Raw genomic sequence first — 22,796 nt, 5'->3', positions numbered from 1 at the left:
CTGCTTGTTCAATATACAGTACTGTGCTTGTACATACTGTTTGTACAATATAATGTACTGCTTGTACAGGAAATATTTGAAATCCAAACTCTGATGACAGTGGTGATCTATTCTGGAAATCTAAATTATGTGTATCAAACATGTGTTTGTTAAAGTGTGTGACAGTGGTCAAATCACAGTGGTAAAAGCTCTGTAGACTTGAGTGCAGTGCAGAGTTGGCTGAACTCCACTTCTCTCTTATCTCTTGTACTGGGACACCAGAAACATGAATGGACCCTTCTCTATCCAGCCTCTTCAGCATACTCCAGTAATAGACTCGCTCTTCTATTTTCTTCTCTCTCTGAACTAGGGGTTTCATGTGGGTGGGTGAGAGAGAGAGAGAGGCTCACTCCCTTGTTTGAATGCTTGTCTGTTGACATCAATATCCCCAGCTATCTGACTGCACTATCTCTATTTTGATCCCATTCGCATTGTACAAACCTGTGTGTGTGCACGTGCGTGCAGGCCGGATCTTCCTATAGGTGACATATGTCAGCCTTGCCAAATATATATACATGTGTTTCTTCAATTTCTTCAATTTGGAACTGTGACATTTTCACAATAGATTTTCGATTGCTCATCATTTGCACATCACATCACCGTGTGTTTCACTTAACCCTGTTGGCGTGAACACGCTGATTCTAGTTTGTAAGCTAGACGGGCCACTGTCTGGAAGAACTGCTACTCAGAAGTACCATATGGAGTGCTGATAGCCGAGTGTTTACGGTATCATGCACAACATAGGCTCTGATGCCTGACAGCTATTCCCTGGTTCCATTCCCGGGCCAGGCAACAGATTTGTTGCATCTCACTCTCTCCCTGTTTCCTGTCTCTCTACACTCTAACTATCAATGAATGCAAGGAACCCCCTCCCCCCCCAATAAAATGGCAAATGGCACACCTCTAACTTTGTACATGTATTAATGCAATCATTAAAATCAGTCACACTACTGAATGCTACAAAATAAACCTCAATTCATACTGATACCATCATTCAGTTCAGTTCAGTTTTTTTTTATTTTCGGATAATGGGCACATACATAGTAACAAATAACATTTCATTATTATAATTATTTTCTCAGCAGTGTCCAAGATTCCGAAAAGGGGCTAGGGAGAAGCACTAGGCTTGTCGGGCCCTGCCCTGTAGTCTTACAACTCTCTTTTCTTCATTATTTCTTTAGTCACAAAGCACGCCCCATGGCGTACTTACTTACGTATACGTTATTCATATATACATATAATATATATACATATATACATGGTATGTGGTATATACATTCCAATATAATACAATAGTATGTTGTATATTATAATATAATTCAATATTACAATAGCAATAGTATAGTAACAATATAATAGTATATAGTATAATTGTAAATATATAACACAACATATCCTAACACATCATTTAATATAATATGTTATGATATAATATGATATAACAATACAGCAATTACAATATTATAACCATTTCTACTGTCTAATATAATTATATAATGTAATTATATAGCACTATCATCATACAAAATGGATAATAAGAGAAAAGGTTTAGGAAAGCCTAGTTTAGAAAAGGAGGAAAGAAGAGAGAGACACAAAAGATAGGCAGCATTGCAGCTGTGCCATCTGTTTATAATGTGCACTGCATACGCTTGTTATCCTATGTTGCTTGTTTGCTATTATTACACATCTGTATTTTTATCGCACTGAGAGCTGCTACCTCAATTCTGTTTGTACTTGTGCAATGACAATAAAGAGAGAGACGTGCGGTACACACTACAATGCGGTACAACATTCCATTTTCTGTTTAACTAGCTTTTAACATTGGATATCATTTCACACAGTTACATCATGAATAAGTGTGTAGCCTGCAGCAAAATGATTACAAACCAGCTAGCTCATTATTGATTTGGTTAACTTTCAGTGAGGTGACATCATAAAGGTTTTCTGTGATTGTATTGTCTTAACTCCAGAGCTCAGTAAGGGGAACATCTAATGCTGTGGGCCAACTTAACCACATGAACCCTATAACATTTGAGAATTGAGGCTAGCCCTGTAAAGTGTTCGCACTCTCATTAATTATAATGAAACTTTCTACTCCTGTATGGTTCCAGGAATGGAAATAGTAAGGGGAAAAGTGTTATTTCCTCAAACCTGATCGTAGAGAAGGTAGAGGAGTATAGCTACTGCTTTGACATTCATTTGACATATCTGCCATGGATATCTCATTGATCCATGCACTCATAGTACAATAATGGGACATTATTTGGTGAAGGTAGCCCATTCCTTCAGTGGTGTCAGTTCAGCAAAAGCTAAGGTATGGCAAGGGTAGGGTTGCCAACTACCAGAGATCAAAATAAGGGACACCTATTTTTTTTAACCCCCGAAATGCATAGAAAACTATGCATTATACCTATAACACAATACAAACACAATGGTCTTACACCTGCATTAGGCTACTTACTATTCTTTTTTTTATTTTATTATTTAATAAAAGAGAGAATTTTTTTTTTTATTTTTTTTTTTCTGGAGCCAAAAATTGACGCCCCTGCATTCCTTGCAAAACATTTGCATGAACATGGCCATTTTCCTAGAGGTTTTACATGACATACTGTATGTTACACAATATAATATGGCTTCTGAAATACTTACAATAAATAAACCCAAACTTGCAATGTATGACCTAGAGTTGCCATATAATACAAAAGAATCCCTCTGGATTTCTTGCTTTGTTATTCTTGCATGTAACATTCTGATTTGATTTAAGCAACTTCAGAGGCAACCAAGCTTTTTACTATCCACTGTATATACATTTGGATGATAGCGCATATCTTCCATAAACAGCAGATCTCAAAGTGCTCCAGACAGCAGACTGCACTGTGTTTGCTAAATCCTCGTCGTCCCAAGGCTTTGTCGATCTGCCTCCATCGGGACCTGTCTTGTAGTATGAAGCTGATGTACAGTGTGGTGTTCCATTCTATACACTGCTCAATGATGTTTTTCAAAGCAAAGATCTGATCTGTGCATCCCCTCTCTCTCCTGAATCCTGCCTGTTCTTCAACAGCGGAATCAATTCTGCCTATGAGGATCCTGCAGAAGACTTTTAATGGTATCGATAGCAGTACGATCCCCCGCCAGTCGTCGCAGTTTTGTTGGTTGCCCTGTGTGCTTTGCACCTAAACAATTTGCTGTGTGTTAAACTGCTGAATCCAGTTCAATATGTCCAAATATGAAGGTTCGTTCACATTTTTGGGGGGTTAGGAAAACTATACGTTTTTGGAAACTTCAGAGTATTAAGTCAAATCAATCATTCCATTTGCGCAAAAGCCAATACAGTGGCCATCTTGGATTTTTACCTTTGAATATTCGTTTTTCAATATCTCGACTTCTGCATTACGTAGGATCATGATTCTAGTGGCTAAATCTACATTTTTAGGGTGTAATTAATGGTAATTAATGGTGCTAATTAAAAATATTTACAAATGATCAATGGCACATATTTGGGTGATCATCCTTGATTTTGACTTGACTGATAAATTACACATAAGATCATAATTCCGGTGGTTAATCTAAAATGTTCAGGAAATCCAATGGTGCTAATTAAAATTCAGGTTTCTAATTAGAACAACAGTGTCGACTGACTACACAGAGCTTATGGAGAGCACTGGCAACTGGGAAGCATGTGCCCCCCCCCCCCCCACACACACACACACACACACACACTATACAGTGTGTTCACAAGACATGAGAAACATAGACAAGTACAAGAGTAAATGAGATGGAAAATCAAACAGACAAGCTGAGAATATCCAAGTTTGAAAAATACATACTTTATTTCTTAGAATAAAATCTTAAATACTTTACTATGTAATTGGCAGGGACAAGTACCTCCATTTCAATACATATTTATTTACAAATAGGTTATTTTTATGTCGATTTTTTAAATGTATTTTGTATTGTTTTTTAAAGGTTTTCCTGTGTTGGCTCACTAGAGCTCCCTCCTCATTGGTTGTGATCTTCCTCCTTTGCCGACTCTTCTACATGTCTATTTAAACTGCTGAAGCTTGCTTTAGTTACAGTCTAATGATGGAAAGTTGATTGATTTAGTATTTCTCAACGTAGTTGCGGGCAACGAACTTCAGGGCCTCATCAATAAGGATGACGGGGAAGGAAAGCTTCAGGACAACCAGCCACTGCTCAACGTTCAAGTGAGTCAGATGGAAGACCATGGGCAGGGGATCCACATAGATGATCATGAAGTGCAGGGAGAAGGAGAGGGTCATGGCAGCAAGCAGCCAGAAGTTGACCCATGGGGGCATGCGGAGCAGAGACTGGTTCTCAGACAAGCTGTTGAGGGCGTTGAACATCTCAATGGTGACCAGCACAGACAGGGCCATGGTCATAGGAGCTTCAGCCTCAAAGACCTCGCACCTAAGGTCAAAAAAGTCCTCATTGTCATCATGGCACTGCATGAAGTGGGACAGCTGGTAGAAGGAGACACCGGGACCCTCTGCATCATACATGAACCAATAGGCAGCAGCACCAACAGTGGCAGCACCGACGTATCCACCAATAGCCATGTATCTGAAGAACAACCAGCCGGAGATGAGGGGCTCCTTGGCGGAACGTGGGGGCTTGCCCATGATGTCCAGGTCAGGAGGGTTGAAGCCCAGGGCGGTGGCGGGCAGACCGTCAGTCACCAGGTTGACCCACAGCAGCTGGACGGGGATCAGAGCCTCGGGCAGACCCAGGGCAGCAGTCAGGAAGATACTGGGAGGGTGGGAGGAAGGGTAGGATGTCAGGACACGTGGGAACAATTGCACAGTGGACAAAGCCAACATGAACCCAAAGAGGTAACACTTTACTTAAAGGTCGGGTCTATAATGCGTTATAACCACATTAATAATGCATTATGATGCACTTATAAGGCATTACAACACTTGGTATAAATGTCTATAATTATGCATGACAACTTATAACAAGGTTTATGACTGAAGTATTATAACTTATAATAATATATGTTTTAAGTGCTGGTCATAATGCATTATAAACTCAGTGGAACAGCACATTATAACTACCAGGTAACACTTTACTTTAAGGTTGGGTCTTTAATCCATTATAATGCTTCATAACACTTGTTATAAATGTTTATAAGTATGCATAACAACTGATAACAAAAACACTTTATAAATAACTAAGTTATGGTAGTTATAATGTGCTGTTGCATTGAGCATAATAATGCATTTTAACCAGCACTTATAATACGTTATAAACATTGTTATAAGTTGTTATGCATAATTATCAGCATTTATAATGAGTGTTATAATGCCTTATAAGCACATTATAACACACTACAAACACGATTGTAATGCATTATAGAACCGACCTTTAAGCAAAGTGTTACCCAAAAGGGTAGCAAAGAAAATGGGAAAGGAGCGTACAGAAGAGGAAGAAGACACAATTAAATAAGATGATTATATCAGTGGCCACTCACCAGACGACTTCCCCAACGTTGGAGGAGATGAGGTAGCGGATGAACTGCTTCATGTTGTTGTAGATAGCTCTGCCCTCCTCAACGGCAGACACAATGGAAGAGAAGTTGTCGTCAGCCAGGATCATCTCAGAGGCAGACTTGGCAACGGCGGTGCCAGAGCCCATAGCGATACCAATCTCGGCCTTCTTCAGGGCGGGGGCATCGTTCACACCATCACCGGTCATGGCAGTAATCTCATCGTAACCCTGCAGGAACCCCACGATCTTGGACTTGTGGGCTGGCTCCACACGGGCGAAGCAGCTGGCTCTGCGCACAGCTGGGCCCTGGTCGTGGCTGGGCAGATCGTCAAACTCACGTCCGGTGTAGGCCTTACCCTCAACATCCTCATCCTCAGTGAAGATGCCAATACGACGGCAGATAGCGATGGCGGTTCCCTTGTTGTCACCAGTGATCATAATGACACGGATTCCAGCGGCTCTGCACAGCTCAATGGCTGGAGTGACCTCCTTACGAGGGGGATCCAGCATACCAACGCAGCCAACAAAGGTCAGGTCAGTCTCATAGTCAGCAAACTTAATGGCGTCCTCAAGGATCATCTCCTCAACCTTCAGGGGGGTGTCACGGGTGGCCAGGGCTAGACAGCGCAGGGTGTCACGGCCCGTACCCCACTCCTTGATCACACTCAGGATTTTTTCCTTAACAGCACCAGTCAGGGGCACGCGGGTGGTGCCAACGCGGACGTAGGCGCACCTATCAATCACACCCTCTGGGGCACCCTTCACAAACATCTTGGCACCGCAATCACCCTTAGAAGGGGTGCAGTAAGCCGACATGGACTTCCTGTCACGGGAGAACTCCAGGGTGAAGTTCTTCTTCATCAGCTGCTTGATCACTGAACAGCAGGCATTGGCCCTCTCAATCTTGTTCAAGTCCTTGACGCTAGAGTTGAACACGTTCATCTTCTCAACCAGGCAGCACAGGGCGGTCTCAGTAGCCTCACCAACCTTCTCATAGATCTTCTTGGACTCATTGTAGTCGAGAGAGGAGTCATTGCACAGGGCGCAGATGGTAGCCAGCTCAACAAGGCCATCGTATGCGCTGCAGTTGGTCTTGGAACCTCCCTGGGAAACTTCGCCCTCAGGAGTGTACTTGGAGCCAGAGATGTCAAAGGCATCAAGGTCAACGTGGTCACCATCAACACAGTCAACAACAGTCTTGATAATGAACATCTTGGTCACACACATCTGGTTGGTGGTGAGGGTGCCAGTCTTGTCGGAGCAGATGACGGAGGTGCAGCCCAGGGTCTCCACGGAGGGCAGGCTTCTGACAATGGCGTTCTTCTTGGCCATACGGCGGGTGCCCAGAGCCAGACAGGTGGTGATGACAGCGGGCAGACCCTCAGGGATGGCGGCCACAGCCAGGGCAATGGCGATCTTGAAGTAGTAGACGGCACCACGGAACCAGGATCCTCCATGGACGGGGTCGTTGAAGTGGCCGATGTTGATAGCCCAGACAGCGATGCAGATAAGAGTGATGACCTTGGACAGCTGCTCGCCAAACTCGTCCAGCTTAGCCTGCAGAGGGGTCTTCTCCTGCTCAGTGGCGCACATCTGGTCACGGATTTTACCAATCTCAGTGGAAACACCGGTAGCCACAGCCACTCCAATGGCCCTGCCAGAGGAAATGTTGGTACCAGAGAAAAGCATGTTCTTCTTGTCCTGGTTGACAGCTCTGGGGTCGGGGACTGGCTCAGTGTGCTTGATCACACTGACAGACTCACCAGTAAGGATGGACTGGTCAACACGCAGGGTGGTGGACTTGATGGAAACAAGCCTGATGTCAGCGGGGACTTTGTCACCAACAGACACCTCCACAATGTCTCCAGGGACAATTTGATTGGCCTTGATAATCTGCACGCTCTTTCTGTCAGAACGGTAAACCTTGCCCATCTCAGGCTCATACTCCTTCAGAGCCTCAATGGCGTCCTCAGCGTTACGCTCCTGCCATATTCCGACAACGGCATTGGCGATGAGGATGAGAAGAATGACCAAGGGCTCCACGAAGGCGGTGACAGTCTCCTCACCTTCCTCAAACAACGCCAGCACAAAAGAGATGCAAGCAGCCAGCAACAGAATCCTGACCAGTAAGTCCTCAAACTGCTCAACGATCAGCTCCCAGATGCTCTTACCCTCCTCAGCGGGCAACTCGTTGGGGCCATACTTGGCGAGGTTCTTCTTGAACTGGTCAATTGAGAGGCCGGTGGCTTCGTTCACCCCAAAGTATGTCAGGCATTCTGCCGGGGGCTTGGTGTGTGCGTTCTCCATCCTTCCTGGAGCGGGCTTCTAACTGCGTCTATCCGTGCTCTTTAACTTCTTCGCGGTTATCTGCAGCTTTACACCTTTGGTCCACCGTTGCCTGAATGTGTGGCTCCCTCCAAACACAGGAGGACTTGACTGACTGAAAGAGCAGATTTTCAGGCTTTTATACCCCAGAGGGGCACATGACACGCCCCCCAAATAGACACGGTGGGGTGGGGGTGTCAGGGAGGGTGGGTCTCGAGGTGGAGCAAAAGGCAGCTGTGAGGAGGAGGGCAGTCTTGGACATGTGGGGGGGGGGGGGGACGTGGGTCTGGGGAGGAGGTGATGGGGACTAGTGACAGAGCTGGGTGGGGTGGGGTGCGGGGCACTGGAGTGTTTGTTTGTGTGTGTGTGTGTGGGGGGGGGGGGGGTATACCACACATGTAAATGAGAACTGTTTTTGGAACATGCATGGTCAGTGGATTAAGGAGATAGGAGAAGGTGAGAGAGTAGGACAGAAGATTGACCAAAGGGGAAGGGGAGTGGGGGTCATTGAGTGACGGCTCAACTGGTTGATGCTGAAGAGGGGGCTGAGCCAGAGAGAGAGAGAAAACGACAGAAAGAGTGAGAGAATGAAGGAGGGAGACAGTGGCAGAAGGTTAATTTAGTACAAGCTTTAGTGGGGCGCGGTTACACAGACCCAGCCAGGGAAGCCAGTGTAGTACACAGACACACAACATGCACGAGTGGCAAGAGCAGGACGCACAGCTCAAATGGGTTTTGGGGAGGCTTCATGCAACATATTACCACAATCTAACTTTTTTGTATCATCATCATCACTCTGCAGTGCACAGCACTATGATACATTATGTATTTTTTGGAAGCATTGTTTCAGCAAAGCAATACCAATACAAAGACAAATATAAGCACCAACTAACCTAATTGAAATAAACTAAATGAAAGTATTTGAAAATATATAGTACCTTTATTAGAAGGATCAACCCCTTGAGATGAGTCATCTCGTTTTCGAGAGGGTCCTTATGACAAAAATACAAACAGTACAAGACAAAACAATACAATAAGTACAACCATGCATACTATACATAAACAGGACAAATCAGACTTGACAAAACAAAACAAAACAGAACAAAAGCTCTCCTGAAACTGTCTGCTCCCACCCCACCTGAACACCCACGAAATAACATATTACATGCATTAATGATGTACCCATTTAGAGCTAGCTAATCAAAAACACAAGTAGCAACTACAGACCTTTACATACATGCACATAACAGGTAACAAGCAATGACATGCACATGCAAGTAAACATAAAACAAACATGCACATGCACTTTGGAAATTAAATTGCAGTATATTCCTCATAAATCACAGGACAGATAAGACCAACAGAGAACAGTCAAAGGTTAATCAGAAGTCAATCAGAAGCCTTTAGAAACAAGAGCAAGTTATTTGAAGATGAGTAAAGATGGAAGCTTTAAAAATATTAAAGGAGTTAATAGTTCTAAGGGAACTGGGGAGATCGTTCCAATCCGATGGGGCTTTATATTTAAAAGCACGTCGACCAACTTCTTTACTGATTCTGGTGGGGATAGTGAAGTAAGGATAGTCTGTATGCCTTAGGTTGTATGGTGAGCTGTAGGGATGTAAATATTGTTTTAGATAGTGAGGATAGTTAAAGTGTATGCATTTAAAAACAAATATCAGCCAATGAGACTGTCTCCTAGATTTAGGTGTTAGCCAGTTAAGTGACTCGTACATAACACAGTGGTGGGTTATATAAGGACACCTCAAGATAAATCTGCAAAGACTGTTGTAAATTACATAGATAGGATGGAGGTTTGTTTCAGAGGTATTTTGGTAAACAATGTCAGCATAGTCTAATATAGGTAATATTAACTGTGAGATAATTCTTTTTTTGACCTGTAGGGTGAAGCAGTTGATGGAACGATATAGTACTCTCAGGCTGCAATTTATTTTCTGCACAACAGAAGTAATATGGGACTTGAATGAAAGCTAAATATTTGAATTCATCCACTTTTTCAAGTGGTGTGCCATCTGCAAATGAAATAGGTAAAAGTAAAGAAGTTGGTCTCATGGAGAAGAGCATTTGAGAGAGATCAGGCTTAGAGGAATAGATGACTGTGTCGTCGGCATATAATTGGATGAGGCTATCGGAGCAAATTGTGGGCAAGTCATTGATGAAAATGGAGAATAGCAGAGGCCCCAGGGACGAGCCCTGAGGTACGCCTTTTTCCATGATTGTGAATTCAGAATGGTTACCCTGATACGAGACACACTGACGTCTAAGGTGGAGATATGAGTTGAACCAAAGTATGGATTGTTTTGAGAGACCAATGGAGTACAGTTTGTCAAGCAGAAGGTAATGATCGACCAAATCAAATGCCTTGGTGAGATCTATAAATATTGCACCAGTGAGCATACTTTTCAAATACCTTGACTATACTGTTGATAATTGAAATAGGTCTGTAATTATTGACATCCTGAGGATCCCCACTTTTATGCAGAGGGGTGACACTGGCACTTTTCCAGATTGAAGGAAATTCACATGTGGAGAGGGATAAATTAAATAAGTCAGACAATGGATATGACATTATGTGAGGTGCAATTTTCAAAAACTTAATTTCAAGACCATCTGGCCCGGCAGCACCTGAACTTAACTCACAGATAGCCCGTTCAACAGCTGCTGGAGTCATTTTGGCAAAGGAGAAGGAGCTACCACCTCTCAGATTATTCAGAGGAGCATGAGAGTAAGGAGGGACTGATGGTTGTGAGCTGCAAACAGAGGAGAAGTGCTGACTAAAGGCATTGGCAATTTTGGAGGGATCAGCAGTTAAGCCATCATTGACCCTAATGAGATTGGGGCTTTTGTTTGTCTTGTTGAGAATACTGTTAATTCTGTTCCAAAATTGTTTGGGGTTATTGAAATCATTATTTAATCAGTCTTTATAAAAATTGGATTTGGCATTTCTTGTTTTGGTTGTGCAAGTGTTCCCTAAAAGTTTATAAATATTCCAATCAGTAGGGAGTAGGAAAACATAAATAAGTCAAAAGAGGACACACTTTTATGAACAGGCTGATGACAGAAATGAGAGAATAATAAAAGAACAAAGTGAGTGTACTGTACTGCAGAGGAATGACTGGGGGCTCAAGCAGAAATAGCTGATCTACAAGTTTACAACACGTCACAAAGTGGCGCGTTGTAAGCTTGTAGATCTGCTACTTCTGCTTTTTTTAATATTTGAATATCTGTGAACATTTTTCAACGTGGATCATGTTCTCTGGAACATTATCTCAAATAACAAATAATTATCTCAAATAAGTGATGAACGAGATAGACACGTGATTAAGTAGAGCTAAATAAATAAGAGCAAAGTTCAGCTCCTTTGCCAGTTTGTGATCATAATAGCCTCTTGGTGAGTAGTTTATGCTTTAGCATGGAGCATTGTCTAGTCCACTCATTGATTCATTAATAGGTATGTTTGTCAATCATTGGTTTGAATTGGCTTTAGCAAACATGGTGAAAATCTCAGTCTCATTGTCCCAGGAATAGTTTTTGACTTTGTATTTGACAGTCAAAAAGGTTCTGACATTTTCTCTCCACTTATCGTAGAATGATTTTAAATGAAAGCCCACGTCACCCTGAGAGTTTAGAATGATTATGAAAGATATTGGAGTGGTCTAAATAAGAAACTCTACATGCTAGGCTTAAACCAAGATCTATTTCAGTTGGCCTCTGAACTGCCATTGGACTACTGCCTTCTGACTCTGAGCCTTCATTTATTGTCATTGCAGTTAGCTTTGGTGTTATTTTGAGTTACTATGTTGTTTGTTGATTACTCAGTATAAAATTAAGCATCAGAATAAGTATGAGAATTACCAAAATTACCATCATTCGTTGGTGACATCTAAACACAAAGTTGTAACATTGGATTGTCAATGGATGGTAACGCAACATTTGTTGTGTTCTTATCTCACTGGCAAGTGCAACAACAAACCAACACACACAGCTGTATTGTCAAAGCATGGTCTCTGGTGTCAAACAGGTGTCCCTGAAAAACCACCTGTGGTCATTGCTCACCCCTTCCAACAGAAGGACAACTGGTGGCTTCTATTCTGTTAATATACTATATAATGTGGTTTAATATAATATCAAATCTAGAAATGACCTTATTGTAGATACAAAGGCGTCAATATTTTCGACAAATAATGCCACAGCCATTTGATGTATACAGTGTAGCTTTGTGGGAGTGTAACAAGTTATCAATTAATGGCGACTGTCATTATTGCTTTAACTACATGTTTCAATTTTCAATACTGAGGTAATGAGCTAAACTAGTATAATAGCCATAAATATCTCCAGGCACTGCGTAAACATGCATATCTTGACCCTTGTGAATTTTCAGGTCAAAAGAAGGTCAGAAGAGCCTAAAATAATCGATCTCTGTGTTTTAAGACTAATATATACATTGAGCCTATTCAACGATCTAGAATTTTTAATATGAATATCTGAAGAGACAGAGACAGATGATTTCTCTCATTTACACAAGATTGTGTCATTTATTTACACAAACACAAACACGTTTTTTCATTGTTTGTGAATTATTATGCCAGTTCTCTGTCTATGACAAATTAAATGTAAAAGTGTCCTGTAAGTCCATATGGGCTGAGCTTCCTTGGAAGCATGACACTTTAATAAAGAAACAAATCAAATCAAACACAAGCTGTAGACCAGTGTACACATCTCCATATAATAGGAAAAAAATTGATATATTCCATATAATAGAAAAGAAAAATGTATATAGTCTTTCTATTGTAGAAAACAGGCTATGCCTACCCAACATTAAACTGAATTGGTTAAATTAACTAAAAACTACCAAGTAAAAGCTGGTTATCGTTGCTGTCGGGTGGAAACCTTGTATGTACAAAGCAGTTACTCCATGTACAATGGAGTTATTATTTGGTCACAAGCTTCTTAATACCTTTTGTTTGTTCGATATTTATAAAACCCACAGACCGACCTGACCACTTTCTGTGAATATTTTTTACACAAATAGCAAAAACATGCTGTAGCAAGAACACAAACTGTAGACCAGTCTATACATCATCCTCACTATCATTGGTGTCACTAGCAAATGTATCTTGACAGTCTTTTTTTGGCAGTCAGCACTACACTGACATAGTTCCGTACAGGGTAGCTCCACTGATCTGCATGAACATCTATGTGAAGAACAGTCTGCTTTACAGTGACATCTGACCATCTCAATGATTGTGTCTAGTGCTGGCAGGTCAAACCCCCCAAAACCCCAGAAATGCATAGAAAACTATTCATTATACCTACCACACAATACAAACACAATGGTCTTACACCTGCTTTAGGCTACTATGCATGATTTTATTAAAACAAAAGAAAAATACCCAATTTACGCCCCTGCATTCCTTGCAAAACATTTACATGAACATGGCCATTTTCCTAGAGGTTTTACATGACATACTGTATGTATACACAATATAATATGGCTTCTGAAATACTTACAATAAATAAACCCAAACTTGCAATGTATGACCTAGAGTTGCCATATAATACAACAGAATCCTTTTGGATTTCTTGCTTTGTTATTCTTGCATGTAACATTCTGATTTGATTTAATCTCTCTCTCTCTCTCTCTGCAGTCACACCTAATGAAATGGTTGTGTAACTTCAGAGACAACCAAACTTTTTACTATCCACTGTATATACATTTTGATGATAGCGCATATCTTCCATAAACAGAAGATCTCAAAGTGCTCCAGACAGCAGACTGCACTGTGTTTGCTAAATCCTCGTCGTCCCAAGGCTTTGTCGATCTGCCTCCATCGGGACCTGTCTTGTAGTATGAAGCTGATGTACAGTGTGGTGTTCCATTCTATACACTGCTCAATGATGTTTTTCAAAGCAAAGATCTGATCTGTGCATCCCCTCTCTCTCCTGAATCCTGCCTGTTCTTCAACAGCGGAATCAATTCTGCCTATGAGGATCCTGCAGAAGACTTTTAATGGTATCGATAGCAGTACGATCTTCCGCCAGTCGTCGCAGTTTTGTTGGTTGCCCTGTGTGCTTTGCACCTAAAAAAATTGCTGTGTGTTAAACTGCTGAATCCAGTTCAATATGTCCAAATATGAAGGTTCGTTCAAATTTTTGTGGGGTTAGGAAAACTATACGTTTTTGGAAACTTCAGAGTATTAAGTCAAATCAATCATTCCATTTGCGCAAAAGCCAGTACAGTGGACATCTTGGATTTTGACTATTCGTTTTTCAATATCTCGACTTCTACATTACGTAGGATCATGATTCTAGTGGCTAAATCAAAATTTTTAGGGTGTAATTAATGGTAATTAATGGTGCTAATTAAACATATTTACAAATTATCAATGGCACAGATTTGGGTGATCATCCTTGATTTGGGGGGAAAAAAAGTTTTCCCACTATTTTGACTTGACTGATAAATTACACATAAGATCATGATTCCGGTGGTTAATCTAAAATGTTCAGGAAATCCAATGGTGCTAATTAAAATTCAGGTTTCTAATTAGAACAACAGTGTCGACTGACTACACAGAGCTTATGGAGAGCACTGGCAACTGGGAAGCATGTGCCTTTTTCTGTCCATATGAAGTCATGTTGCAACCCCCCCCCCCTCCCCCCCACACACACACTATACAGTGTGTCCACAAGACATGAGAAACACAGACAAGTACAAGAGTAAATGAGATGGAAAATCAAACAGACAAGCTGAGAATATCCAAGTTTGAAAAATACATACTTTATTTCTTAGAATAAAATCTTAAATACTTTACTATGTAATTGGCAGGGACAACAAATAGGTTATTTTTATGTCGATTTTTTAAATGTATTTTGTATTGTTTTTTAAAGGTTTTCCTGTGTTGGCTCACTAGAGCTCCCTCCTCATTGGTTGTGATCTTCCTCCTTTGCCGACTCTTCTACATGTCTATTTAAACTGCTGAAGCTTGCTTTAGTTACAGTCTAATGATGGAAAGTTGATTGATTTAGTATTTCTCAACGTAGTTGCGGGCAACGAACTTCAGGGCCTCATCAATAAGGATGACGGGGAAGGAAAGCTTCAGGACAACCAGCCACTGCTCAACGTTCAAGTGAGTCAGATGGAAGACCATGGGCAGGGGATCCACATAGATGATCATGAAGTGCAGGGAGAAGGAGAGGGTCATGGCAGCCAGCAGCCAGAAGTTGACCCATGGGGGCATGCGGAGCAGAGACTGGTTCTCAGACAAGCTGTTGAGGGCGTTGAACATCTCAATGGTGACCAGCACAGACAGGGCCATGGTCATAGGAGCTTCAGCCTCAAAGACCTCGCACCTAAGGTCAAAAAAGTCCTCATTGTCATCATGGCACTGCATGAAGTGGGACAGCTGGTAGAAGGAGACACCGGGACCCTCTGCATCATACATGAACCAATAGGCAGCAGCACCAACAGTGGCAGCACCGACGTATCCACCAATAGCCATGTATCTGAAGAACAACCAGCCGGAGATGAGGGGCTCCTTGGCGGAACGTGGGGGCTTGCCCATGATGTCCAGGTCAGGAGGGTTGAAGCCCAGGGCGGTGGCGGGCAGACCGTCAGTCACCAGGTTGACCCACAGCAGCTGGACGGGGATCAGAGCCTCGGGCAGACCCAGGGCAGCAGTCAGGAAGATACTGGGAGGGTGGGAGGAAGGGTAGGATGTCAGGACACGTGGGAACAATTGCACAGTGGACAAAGCCAACATGAACCCAAAGAGGTAACACTTTACTTAAAGGTCGGGTCTATAATGCGTTATAACCACATTAATAATGCATTATGATGCACTTATAAGGCATTACAACACTTGGTATAAATGTCTATAATTATGCATGACAACTTATAACAAGGTTTATGACTGAAGTATTATAACTTATAATAATATATGTTTTAAGTGCTGGTCATAATGCATTATAAACTCAGTGGAACAGCACATTATAACTACCAGGTAACACTTTACTTAAAGGTTGGGTCTTTAATCCATTATAATGCTTCATAACACTCGTTATAAATGTTTATAAGTATGCATAACAACTGATAACAAAAACACTTTATAAATAACTAAGTTATGGTAGTTATAATGTGCTGTTGCATTGAGCATAATAATGCATTTTAACCAGCACTTATAATACGTTATAAACATTGTTATAAGTTGTTATGCATAATTATCAGCATTTATAATGAGTGTTATAATGCCTTATAAGCACATTATAACACACTACAAACACGATTGTAATGCATTATAGAACCGACCTTTAAGCAAATTGTTACTCAAAAGGGTAGCAAAGAAAATGGGAAAGGAGCGTACAGAAGAGGAAGAAGACACAATTAAATAAGATGATTATATCAGTGGCCACTCACCAGACGACTTCCCCAACGTTGGAGGAGATGAGGTAGCGGATGAACTGCTTCATGTTGTTGTAGATAGCTCTGCCCTCCTCAACGGCAGACACAATGGAAGAGAAGTTGTCGTCAGCCAGGATCATCTCAGAGGCAGACTTGGCAACGGCGGTGCCAGAGCCCATAGCGATACCAATCTCGGCCTTCTTCAGGGCGGGGGCATCGTTCACACCATCACCGGTCATGGCAGTAATCTCATCGTAACCCTGCAGGAACCCCACGATCTTGGACTTGTGGGCTGGCTCCACACGGGCGAAGCAGCTGGCTCTGCGCACAGCTGGGCCCTGGTCGTGGCTGGGCAGATCGTCAAACTCACGTCCGGTGTAGGCCTTACCCTCAACATCCTCATCCTCAGTGAAGATGCCAATACGACGGCAGATAGCGATGGCGGTTCCCTTGTTGTCACCAGTGATCATAATGACACGGATTCCAGCGGCTCTGCACAGCTCAATGGCTGGAGTGACCTCCTTACGAGGGGGATCCAGCATACCAACGCAGCCAACAAAGGTCAGGTCAGTCTCATAGTCTGCAAACTTAGTGGCGTCCTCAAGGATCATCTCCTCAACCTTCAGGGGGGTGTCACGGGTGGCCAGGGCCAGACAGCGCAGGGTGTCACGGCCCGTACCCCACTCCTTGATCACACTCAGGATTTTTTCCTTAACAGCACCAGTCAGGGGCACGCGGGTGGTGCCAACGCGGACGTAGGCGCACCTATCAATCACACCCTCTGGGGCACCCTTCACGAACATCTTGGCACCGCAATCACCCTTAGAAGGGGTGCAGTAAGCGGACATGGACTTCCTGTCACGGGAGAACTCCAGGGTGAAGTTCTTCTTCATCAGCTGCTTGATCACTGAACAGCAGGCATTGGCCCTCTCAATCTTGTTCAGGTCCTTGACGCTAGAGTTGAACACGTTCATCTTCTCAACCAGGCAGCACAGGGCGGTCTCAGTAGCCTCACCAACCTTCTCATAGATCTTCTTGGACTCATTGTAGTCGAGAGAGGAGTCATTGCACAGGGCGCAGATGGTAGCCAGCTCAACAAGGCCGTCGTATACGCTGCAGTTGGTCTTGGAACCTCCCTGGGAAACTTCGCCCTCAGGAGTGTACTTGGAGCCAGAGATGTCAAAGGCATCAAGGTCAACGTGGTCACCATCAACAGTCTTGATAATGAACATCTTGGTCACACACATCTGGTTGGTGGTGAGGGTGCCAGTCTTGTCGGAGCAGATGACGGAGGTGCAGCCCAGGGTCTCCACGGAGGGCAGGCTCCTGACAATGGCGTTCTTCTTGGCCATACGGCGGGTGCCCAGAGCCAGACAGGTGGTGATGACAGCGGGCAGACCCTCAGGGATGGCGGCCACAGCCAGGGCAATGGCGATCTTGAAGTAGTAGACGGCACCACGGAACCAGGATCCTCCATGGACGGGGTCGTTGAAGTGGCCGATGTTGATAGCCCAGACAGCGATGCAGATAAGAGTGATGACCTTGGACAGCTGCTCGCCAAACTCGTCCAGCTTAGCCTGCAGAGGGGTCTTCTCCTGCTCAGTGGCGCACATCTGGTCACGGATTTTACCAATCTCAGTGGAAACACCGGTAGCCACAGCCACTCCAATGGCCCTGCCAGAGGAAATGTTGGTACCAGAGAAAAGCATGTTCTTCTTGTCCTGGTTGACAGCTCTGGGGTCGGGGACTGCCTCAGTGTGCTTGATCACACTGACAGACTCACCAGTAAGGATGGACTGGTCAACACGCAGGGTGGTGGACTTTATGGAAACAAGCCTGATGTCAGCGGGGACTTTGTCACCAACAGACACCTCCACAATGTCTCCAGGGACAATTTGATTGGCCTTGATCATCTGCACGCTCTTTCTGTCAGAACGGTAAACCTTGCCCATCTCAGGCTCATACTCCTTCAGAGCCTCAATGGCGTCCTCAGCGTTACGCTCCTGCCATATTCCGACAACGGCATTGGCGATGAGGATGAGAAGAATGACCAAGGGCTCCACGAAGGCGGTGACAGTCTCCTCACCTTCCTCAAACAACGCCAGCACAAAAGAGATGCAAGCAGCCAGCAACAGAATCCTGACCAGTAAGTCCTCAAACTGCTCAACGATCAGCTCCCAGATGCTCTTACCCTCCTCAGCGGGCAACTCGTTGGGGCCATACTTGGCGAGGTTCTTCTTGAACTGGTCAATTGAGAGGCCGGTGGCTTCGTTCACCCCAAAGTATGTCAGGCATTCTGCCGGGGGCTTGGTGTGTGCGTTCTCCATCCTTCCTGGAGCGGGCTTCTAACTGCGTCTATCCGTGCTCTTTAACTTCTTCGCGGTTATCTGCAGCTTTACACCTTTGGTCCACCGTTGCCTGAATGTGTGGCTCCCTCCAAACACTGGAGGACTTGACTGACTGAAAGAGCAGATTTCCAGGCTTTTATACCCCAGAGGGGCACAGAACACGCCCCCCAAATAGACAGGGGGTGGGGTGGGGGTGTCAGGGAGGGTGGGTCTCGAGGTGGAGCAAAAGGCAGCTGTGAGGAGGAGGGCAGTCTTGGACATGTGGGGGGGGGGGACGTGGGTCTGTGGAGGAGGTGATGGGGACTAGTGACAGAACTGGGTGGGGAGCGGGGCACTGGAGTTTGTGTGGGGGGGGGGGGGGGGAGGGGGGGTTATACCACACATGTAAATGAGTTCTGTTTTTGGAACCTGCATGGTCAGTGGATTAAGGAGAAAGGAGAAGGTGAGAGAGTAGGACAGAAGATCGATCAAAGGGGAAGGGGAGTGGGGGGTCATTGAGTGACGGCTCAACTGGTTGCTGCTGAAGAGGGGGCCAGAGAGAGAGAGAAATGACAGAAAGAGTGAGAGAATGAAGGAAGGAGATGGTGGTAGAAGGTTAGGGCACGGTTACAGAGACCCAGCCAGGGAAACCAGTGTAGTACACAGACACACAACATGCACGAGTGCCAAGAGCAGGACGCACGGCTCAAATCGGTTTTGGGGAGGCTTCATGCAACATATTACCACAATCTAACTTTTTTTGTATCATCATCATCATCATCACTCTGCAGTGCACAGCACTATAACACGTTATGTATAATTCAGAAGCATTGTTTCAGCAAAGCAATACCAATACGAAGAAAAATATAAGCACCAACTAACCTAATTGAGATAAACTAAATGAAAATATTTGAAAACATAAATAAGTCAAAGGAGGACACACTTTTATGAACAGGCTGATGACAGAAATGAGAGAATAATAAAAGAACAAAGTGAGTGTACTGTACTGCAGAGGAATGACTGGGAGCACAAGAATGCCAAGAGGAGAGCCAGCATGTCATAGATAGGGCTGTCACGATTACAAATTTGTTGACGATTAATTGTCACTCAAATAATTGTGATTAACGATTTAATTGTGTTTGGCATTAACACATTGCCTGCCAATAACGCATATATGCGTTTTTTTTACTTAAAATCGGAAATTGGATCCAAAGACCAAGGAGATATGAGTTTTTGAAGATCTAGACTCCTGTCCACTTCCTTGTTAACTTAAAACTTAAAAATTCTGTATCTCGGCTCCTGAGTACTTTTTTTTTTCAATGAAAAATCTCTGGCAGACTGCAGCAAAAAATCTGAAATCATTCTGGCAGTCAATCGGTTAAACATTGGAATACAGTATGTATGAATAGACATTTAAAAATGTTTAGGCTTCTTAATCAAAGATTGCACAGGGCAGATATGACAAATAACTTAAACATACAAATAAATGATTGACTGTATTTAATAATTGTATACATGTAAAAATAGCAGAAATAGCTGATCTACAAGCTTACAACACGTCACGAAGTGGCGCCTTGTAAGCTTGAAGATCTGCTACTTCTGCTTTTTTGAATATCTGTGAACATTTTTCAACATGGATCATGTTCTCTGGAACATTATCTCAAATAATAAATAATTATCTCAAATAATTGCGATAGACGATTATGTAATAATTGTGACAGGCCTAGTCATACAATCTCACCACAGAGGAGAGACCCCGGCTACAGATAGAGAGGGATCATCATTTATTTCTTCTTTTTTTTCTTTTCTTTTTTTGAGGATCCAACACCACAGACTGCCATCCAGTGATGTACTCTTGTGTTGGATCCGGAATATTGATTCAGTTCAGCTCCTTTGCCAGTTTGTGATCATAATAGCCTCTTGGTGAGTAGTTTATGCTTTAGACGAATGGAGCATTGTCTAGTCCACTCATTGATTCATTAATAGGTAAGTTTGTCAATCATTGGTTTGAATTAGCTTTAGCAAACATGGTGAAAATCACAGTCTCATTGTCCCAGGAATAGTTTTTGACTTTGTATTTGATAGTCAAAAAGGTTCTGACATTTTCTCTCCACTTATCGTAGAATGATTTTAAATGAAAGCACACGTCACCCTGAGAGTTTAGAATGATTATGAAAGATATTGGAGTGGTCTAAATAAGAAACTCTACATGCTAGGCTTAAACCAAGATCTATTTCAGTTGGCCTCTGAACTGCCATTGGACTACTGCCTTCTGACTCTGAGCCTTCATTTATTGTCATTGCAGTTAGCTTTGGTGTTATTTTGAGTTAAGTACTATGTTGTTTGTTGATTACTCAGTATAAAATGAAGCATCAGAATAAGTATGAGAATTACCAAAATTACCATCATTTGTTGGTGACATCTAAACACAAAGTAAACACAAATTTGTTGTATTCTTATCTCACTGGCAAGTGCAACAACAAACCAACACACACAGCTGTATTGTTAAAGCATGGTCTCTGGTGTCAAACAGGTGTCCCTGAAAAGCCACCTGTCGTCATTGCTCACCCCTTCCAACAGAAGGACAACTGGTGGCTTCTATTCTGTTAATATACTATATAATGTGGTTTAATATAATATCAAATCTAGAAATGACATTACTGTAGATAGCCTACAGAGGTGTCAATATTGGCACAAATAATGGCACAGCCATTTGATGTATACAGTGTAGCTTTGTGGGAGTGTAACAAGTTATCAATTCATGGCGACTGTCATTATTGCTTTAATTACATGTTGCAATTTTCAATACTGAGGTACTGAGCTAAGCTAGTATAATAGCCTTAAATATCTCCAGGCACTGCGTAAACATGCATATCTTGACCCTTGTGGATTTTCAGGTCAAAAGAAGGTCAGAAGAGCCTAAAATAATCGATCTCTGTGTTTTAAGACTAATATTTACATTGAGCCTATTCAACAATCTAGAATTTTTAATATGAATATATGAAGAGACAGAGACAGATGATTTCTCTCATTTACACAAGATTGTGTCATTTATTTACACAAACACAAACACGTTTTTTCATTATTTGTGAATTATTATGCCAGTTCTTTGTCTATGACAAATGAAATGTAAAAGTGTCCTGTCAGTCCATATGGGCTGAGCTTCCTTGGAAGCATGACACTTTAATAAAGAAAACAATCAAATCAAACACAGGCTGTAGACCAGTGTACACATCTCCATATATATATATTTTTTTTTTGATATATTCCATATAACACCCTGTGTGAAGTGGGCGCCGCTGGGCGGTGTCTTGCTAGCTAATCACAATACTGAATGGAGTCAACCAATCATGTACAAAAGATAAATACATTTATTGAAACACTCTTTATGATGGACGAAACCATAACTTTACAAAAACCAATTTATGTTTTTTGTAAAGTTATGGTTGCTTATATAGGGCTATGCACATGTGTCATGTGACACTGGCCAATCACAGTCCTGAATAGATTGTGATTGGCCAATCACAGCGCAGGATAATTGTACAAATTTCCAAACCTCACTTTTAGGGCCGGTTTCACTGCCCAAGATATCTGTACATTTTTCCAAATCTCACTTATAGGGGCGGTTTCACCGCCCAAAAAATCACACCCTGTGTGAAGTGGGCGGTGTCTTGCTAGCTAATCACAATACTGAAAGGAGTCAACCAATCATCACAAAAGATAAAAACATTTATTGAAACACTCTTTATGATGGACGAAACCATAACTTAAAAAAAACAAATTTATGTTTTTTTTAAAGTTATGGTTTCTTATATAGGGCTATGCACATGTGTCATGTGACACTGGCCAATCACAGTCCTGAATAGATTGTGATTGGCCAATCACAGCGCAGGATAATTGTACAAATTTCCAAACCTCACTTATAGGGGCGGTTTCACTGCCCAAGATAATTGTACAAATTTCCAAACCTCACTTATAGGGGCGGTTTCACCGCCCAAAAAAATGATATATTCCATTCTTTTGTAGAAAACAGGCCTACCCAACATTAAACTGAATTGGTTAAATTAACTGAAAACTACCAAGTAAAAGCTGGTTATCGTTGCTGTCGGGTGGAAACCTTGTATGTACAAAGCAGTTACTCCATGTACAATGGAGTTATTATTTGGTCACAAGCTTCTTAA

At 42.6% G+C, this 22,796-nt stretch overlaps 2 protein-coding genes across 2 annotated transcripts; both read right to left on the bottom strand.

Moving 5' to 3' along the window:
- Positions 1-4,124: 4,124 nt before the first annotated feature.
- Positions 4,125-7,964, bottom strand: LOC308081040 (sarcoplasmic/endoplasmic reticulum calcium ATPase 1-like). The gene is made up of 2 exons (XM_080457447.1): positions 5,531-7,964; positions 4,125-4,806 (listed from the first exon to the last, which is right to left on the bottom strand). The coding sequence occupies exons 1-2, from the start codon at positions 7,852-7,854 to the stop codon at positions 4,140-4,142; spliced, it is 2,991 nt and encodes a 996-aa protein (XP_080313573.1). The 5' UTR covers positions 7,855-7,964; the 3' UTR covers positions 4,125-4,139.
- Positions 7,965-14,897: 6,933 nt separating this feature from the next.
- Positions 14,898-18,731, bottom strand: LOC308081037 (sarcoplasmic/endoplasmic reticulum calcium ATPase 1). The gene is made up of 2 exons (XM_080457444.1): positions 16,304-18,731; positions 14,898-15,579 (listed from the first exon to the last, which is right to left on the bottom strand). Exons 1-2 carry the CDS (start codon positions 18,613-18,615, stop codon positions 14,913-14,915), a joined length of 2,979 nt encoding a protein of 992 aa, XP_080313570.1. The 5' UTR covers positions 18,616-18,731; the 3' UTR covers positions 14,898-14,912.
- Between the last annotated feature and the right edge of the window lie 4,065 nt (positions 18,732-22,796).

This window comes from Gymnoscopelus braueri, assembly GCF_963280865.1.
Source record: "Gymnoscopelus braueri genome assembly, contig: SCAFFOLD_146, whole genome shotgun sequence".
NCBI lineage: Eukaryota > Metazoa > Chordata > Actinopteri > Myctophiformes > Myctophidae > Gymnoscopelus > Gymnoscopelus braueri.
Note: the sequence above shows the minus strand (reverse complement) of the source record. Positions and strands in the feature narration are given on the sequence as shown.

Coding starts and splice junctions, on each gene's coding strand:
- LOC308081040 (XM_080457447.1), bottom strand. CDS start 7,854: ATGGAGAACGCACACACCAAGCCCCCGGCAGAATGCCTGACATACTTT. Junction 4,807..5,530: donor AACGTTGGGGAAGTCGTCTG/GTGAGTGGCCAC, acceptor CCACCCTCCCAG/TATCTTCCTGACTGCTGCCC.
- LOC308081037 (XM_080457444.1), bottom strand. CDS start 18,615: ATGGAGAACGCACACACCAAGCCCCCGGCAGAATGCCTGACATACTTT. Junction 15,580..16,303: donor AACGTTGGGGAAGTCGTCTG/GTGAGTGGCCAC, acceptor CCACCCTCCCAG/TATCTTCCTGACTGCTGCCC.